The sequence below is a fragment of the Phaethon lepturus genome, unplaced genomic scaffold (assembly GCF_000687285.1).
Source record: "Phaethon lepturus isolate BGI_N335 unplaced genomic scaffold, ASM68728v1 scaffold16884, whole genome shotgun sequence".
In the NCBI taxonomy this organism is placed as follows: Eukaryota; Metazoa; Chordata; class Aves; order Phaethontiformes; family Phaethontidae; genus Phaethon; species Phaethon lepturus.
In genome coordinates, this window is record NW_010532790.1 from 20,074 (window position 1) to 25,234 (window position 5,161).

General features: G+C 40.6%; 1 protein-coding gene across 1 annotated transcript in view; it reads left to right on the forward strand.

Moving 5' to 3' along the window:
- The window catches only part of ICK (intestinal cell (MAK-like) kinase), a 19,523-nt gene extending 17,005 nt beyond the window's left edge, over window positions 1-2,518 (forward strand). Inside the window, exons 12-14 of the mRNA XM_010284966.1 lie at window positions 1,016-1,023; window positions 1,803-1,907; window positions 2,364-2,518. Of these exons, the coding sequence (XP_010283268.1) occupies window positions 1,016-1,023; window positions 1,803-1,907; window positions 2,364-2,518 (268 nt within the window). The remainder of the gene's footprint in view (window positions 1-1,015; window positions 1,024-1,802; window positions 1,908-2,363) is intronic.
- The last annotated feature ends 2,643 nt before the right edge of the window (window positions 2,519-5,161 follow it).

A 5,161-nucleotide genomic window follows, 5' to 3' on the forward strand; every position in this document is an offset into this window, starting at 1 on the left:
CATCCCCCTGCTCCGGCGGGGGGTCCTCCCTGGGCTGCAGGGGCACAGCCGGCCTCACCATGGGCTTCCCCAGGGGCTGCCGGGGAACCTCTGCTCCAGCACCTGGAGCATCTCCTGCCCCTCCTTCTTCACTGACCTTGGTGTCTGCAGAGCTGTTCCTCGCACATGTTCTCACTCCTCTCTCTGGCTGCAAATGCTGTGTGCAGGTATTTTTTTCCCTTCTGAACTCTGTTATCCCAGAGGTGCTACCACCGTTACTGAGGGGTTCGGCCCTGGCCGGTGGCAGGTCTGTCTTGGAGCCAGCTGGCATTGACTCTGTTGGACACAGGGGAAGCTTCCAGCATCTTCTCGCAGAAACCACCCCTGCAGCCACCCTGCTACCAAAACCTTGCCACATAAACCCAATACGGCCTAAATTGAACTAGCCGTACACATCACTGTTGTTATGTGAATAAAGCAAATAAAATCTGTCATCTATCATGTCTTTTAATTGATGCTGTTTAACATAGTGAAATAATTGTAGCTTTAAAAAAATACAGACAAAAAGCAAAACTCTCCAATTTTTCTTCTTCAGGTCTTTGGGGCATTTGGTATTTCAGGTATTTAATCCCTCTTATTTGATTTGAAGTAAATAATGTGTAGATTTTTACATTAGGTATTACCAGATGTACTTAAACATGTTGATGTTTCTAGATTATATCTATGTATTTCCTCTCTAAATCTTTCTTGGCTTCAGGTTTTCATGTGATGTTCCACATCTGCACTGCAGTACTTGTTTTGCATACGTTGTTATGAAAATGTTTGATTGAGAAAATTTCTGTGTAATGTTGGCCCAAAGAAACATTCTGGGCCTTTAGAAACTCTTGGTTTAAAAAATAAAAAACTTAAAATTTTGGATGTAATTTAATCAGAAAATTGTTCTTTAAAGATTCAAGATGGCAAGATGTTGTAAATGGCTAAACTACATGAGAACCTTTATATACATAGCACGTCTCCTTCATGGCTCGTCTACAAGTTCTACAAGTTTTTGCTGCTTTTGTAGTTGTGTAGGATATCGTTAGATTTTTCCCTTTTTTACTTATTGCCATCATTTCCCACAATACGCTTTGTCACTGCTTGACTGCTCTAGTACGTCATAGGCATATGTGCAATGGATCTGATCCGTGCATGCTAACTTGTTTGCTGTCCATCTGCGCTATGACTCTAGACTGCTTTATTTATAACTATTTTTGTTCCAGTTTCTATGGCTTATCCTACAGGTCAGTGAGATCTGTTCCTGCTCAGATTAGAGGCAAGTTTTCTAGCTGACTTTCCAAACTTGGAACATGAATCTGTCACAGTTTGTTAAGATGCACTCTTAAGGGCTTCAGTAAGAGCTTTTTCTAACACCAGAGCCCCAGACTCACTGCATAGAAGTCAACAGTGAGTATATTCATAGGACCCAGGTGTTGAAAATCAAACAAAATAATTGCAACTGAAATGCTAAGTTTTGAAAGCTTTGAGAAACCTTGAAAAAGCTGAGGTGTCACGGAGAAGCAGAAATTGCCCTTCTAAGAGTACAATTTGTACCTGTTTTCCGTTCATCTTTAATGCAGTCTGATGCTGACAGTTTCCTGAATGCAGGTATATATAGGATCTGTGAATTTCTAATGTTTGCAATGAAGTTCTTGTTTTCATCAGTTCATGATGAGGCTTGATCTTGAATACAACCCATCAGTGCACACCTTTGTCATCTGTTGATAGTATGGAGATACATTGTTTTGAGCTCAGGCATTCCTTGCCATTTCTTTCAGGGCCCATAGGATCAAGCAGTCTAACCAGTGGTTATATCCCTTCATTTCTGAAGAAGGAAGTAGGCTCTGCTGGGCAGAGGGTTCAGTTAGCACCAGCTGTGGATCCATCTTCTAGTAAGTATAGTACCAAAGTTGTCTTGGTCCCTTGCTCTGGTAATGCTGTATATATGCAGCACTGAACTAAGTATCTTTGCTTTACTTTATCTGTAAATATTTGACTGACTGGAACTACAGTTTGTAACCTTGCAGGACTTCATATGGAGAAGGATTTGGTTTATTTTCACTTTGTTTATGAAATATGTGGTTTTATCCACAGCATATTTCAGTGGAACCTAGGGGTTGGTGTGAGACCTGGCACAGAATTCACACTTGTCAAATCAATGATACAAATACTCCTTGTCTGATAAGTTTTAGGGATTAGATGCACTGTTGTTCACATCAACAAATTCTGCTAAAAAGGGAGGCTTATTTCCTGAAGAAATAAGGATCTGGACCTGCATCCAGTTGCTGTTCAATGTCAGCAGCTACTTACTGAACCTTTATCTCATGGCATTTTCTTTTGTCCCTCAGATTATGCTTCTCTGAAGTCAGTAAGACCACATCTTGGACAGCCATCATTCAGTTCACCTACGAAAAGCACACCGAGGTTAATGTCTTTCCCACCACCAGCTCAGCCAATCCATGGGCGTGTTGACTGGTCTGCGAAGTATGGTGCTCACCGGTGATGTGTGTAAATAATGCTCTGAACCAGTGCGTGTTTCCCATGAAATGGTGGCTAATGTGAGACAATTGGATACTGTTTTATATACCTGTAAATTTAAAAGAAACAGATTTTCTGTGAATGCGGCATTTTGAAGTTGGGGTTTTTTTTTACTTTTATTGTTATTAATTTGAATGCAGTCTTGTACCTTTTTGTATAAAATTGTTTTGTTATATAATTGGGTCCAGGTATTTTCATAAATCTGACACATTTTGTATATATGGCTTAGGGGGTTTGGCATTTTTATACAATAAATTTTTATAAGGGACTTTTTAAAATTTAACTTTTTGTTTATTAGATTCAACTTTTATAAAAAAGTGGATTAAAAAAGCAAAGTGGTGCAATATTGCAGTGGAAGAGAAGTACTGAGGAAGGGGCATTCATTAGACATTTTCTGAAGTTTATGTACTAAATGAGGCTGTGTAATTTTAGCGATGCCACGTCTTGATGCCACACTTCTGTTGTCCTATACTCACTTGCTTTGTACTGACATCAAAGGAGTGAGTGACTAACAGTCTTAAACTCTCCTTTGCAGTCACCGAGGGACTGCTGAAAGTCAGCGGGAGGCACTTTTTTAAAATTTATTTTTGCCTTTAAAAGGTTTTTGTTGGGCTGCTGTCTAGCTTTCCAGCTCCATTCTTTTGCTTTTACCAAATTTGGGGAATCTTCTTGTTTGGTGAAGGGTGAATACCTGTTTTCGGACATAGCACTCTTTTGTCCTGCTTTAAAGATGCTTCTTGGCATTGTTCACTATGAAATAGATTACGGACCTACCTCTTTTAAATTCATTTAAATGTTCCAATTATTTCTAAGGAGAAAAATCAGATTCTGTTTCTTCTTTTTTTCGTTGTTGTTGGGAATATAAGGTCTGAAGACACATTTAAGATGGTATTAACAATTATAAAGCTGGCTTCAGAGTAACAAAGTATTATTAATACTCTAGCAGTGGAGTTTAAGGAAACAATATCTATGCAGCTGACAATTTTCACAACTGTTTTAAATTGCCTTTGGAAGACAAATGCAGAGGAAATGAGTCAGTGTAAGGTTACTTCAGTTCTTCTTCACTTCAATACTTTTTCACTTACAATGTGAAGAATATGTCAGCTTCCGTAAATTAGGCCCCCAGGCTCTACTAGAAAAGATGGGACTTTACCTGGTCCTGCTAAAAAATGTTCTAAAATTGTAGTTGATTTCACAGAAAATGATACAGCTCTTTGATGAGCGGTTTAACTAAGTTTGTAAGAGAAAACGAATTACCAGGTTATAGAGAAAAGAAAATACCCCCATAGTCTGGTTTAATTCTGCACTGGAAAGGAGCGCCAGAGTCCAGCCATCGGCAAAAGACTGATGTAGATCATAGTCAGCATTTGTCTGTTCCTGCACCTCCTTCCACAGAAGGAAGGCAAAACAGTACAGTGCTGTGGGAGAACATCTTTCATAGCTGCGTTTTGGAACAGCACCACCAAAGCTGAAGTGTGTTTTGAAAATGCATCTTCCTACAGAAGTGTACAGAAATGCTCACCTTTCTGAGCTCATCTTATTAACAGATAAGGCAAATTGTACAGTTATGAGACTTAAATACTGGCTGAAGGGGTCAGAACAGGTATGGTTCTCAACATCCGACTGTTTCGAAGGAGCTGAATGGCCAATGTGTCAGTGAGATCCTCTCTATGGGATCTGCCAGGACCCACATGGGGCAGCCGCTGTGGGCTGGAGACTGGTAACGTGTGCTGGCTTCTCAGTACTTCCCATGGAGAACGTGTAGGACTTCAAGGAAACTGTACCCTGGAGTAGGCTGCTGGCTCAGTGCTACAGGGGGAACTGTGAGGAGCACTGGTCACTGTTTGCTTTTATGGACTCAGTCCACTGCTAGATAGTACAAAACAAAAAGGGAGCAAAAGGGTCTGCATTAAAAAGAAGTACGCATGTAAGACTTACATGTGCCAAGGACATGTTATGTGTCCAGCTACTCCGTTATTTGTTCCTAGCGAGTACTAACTCCAAACCATACCCAACTGCTTCCAAAGCAGTGATGCCAATGCACAGCAGTAAAATAAAGCAGCCATTTGATTTGTAAAGCACATGCTGATGGTGTTTTTGGGTAGGTGGAAAGGGAAATATGTATATTTGTGTTAGAACTGGAAAGATAGTTGTTTCTCTTGGTGGAAATAAATATCTGTATTTATGTCTAGATATCATTTAATTTATTTTATCACTGAATAATTGGTCTCAAGAGGGAACACCCTGAACCTATCCTATGTATGCCTAGACCTAAGTAGGCAATTTTAACTAGTCTGTTCCCTACTAGTGGAAGCAGGAGACGAACAAGTCCTGAGAATGGGCTGCTGAGGCTTGGGTTCATCCTACCTAACTGCAGGCCCCTAAACATAAGCTCCTTTGTGGTGAGCTGACTCTTTAAACCCGTGGTCAGTGAGAATCATCTCAAGAGAGATTCGGCTCACCTGAGAACTCAGTAGCCCTCTGGAGACGCCTGGGTCTCTCCACTAAGGATGGGGACTACTTCATGTGTTTAAAGTAATACAGGATGAACCTGAACCTGGCCTGTAATCTCTGAGCTTTTATCAGCCCTGTAGTGATTTTCTTGACC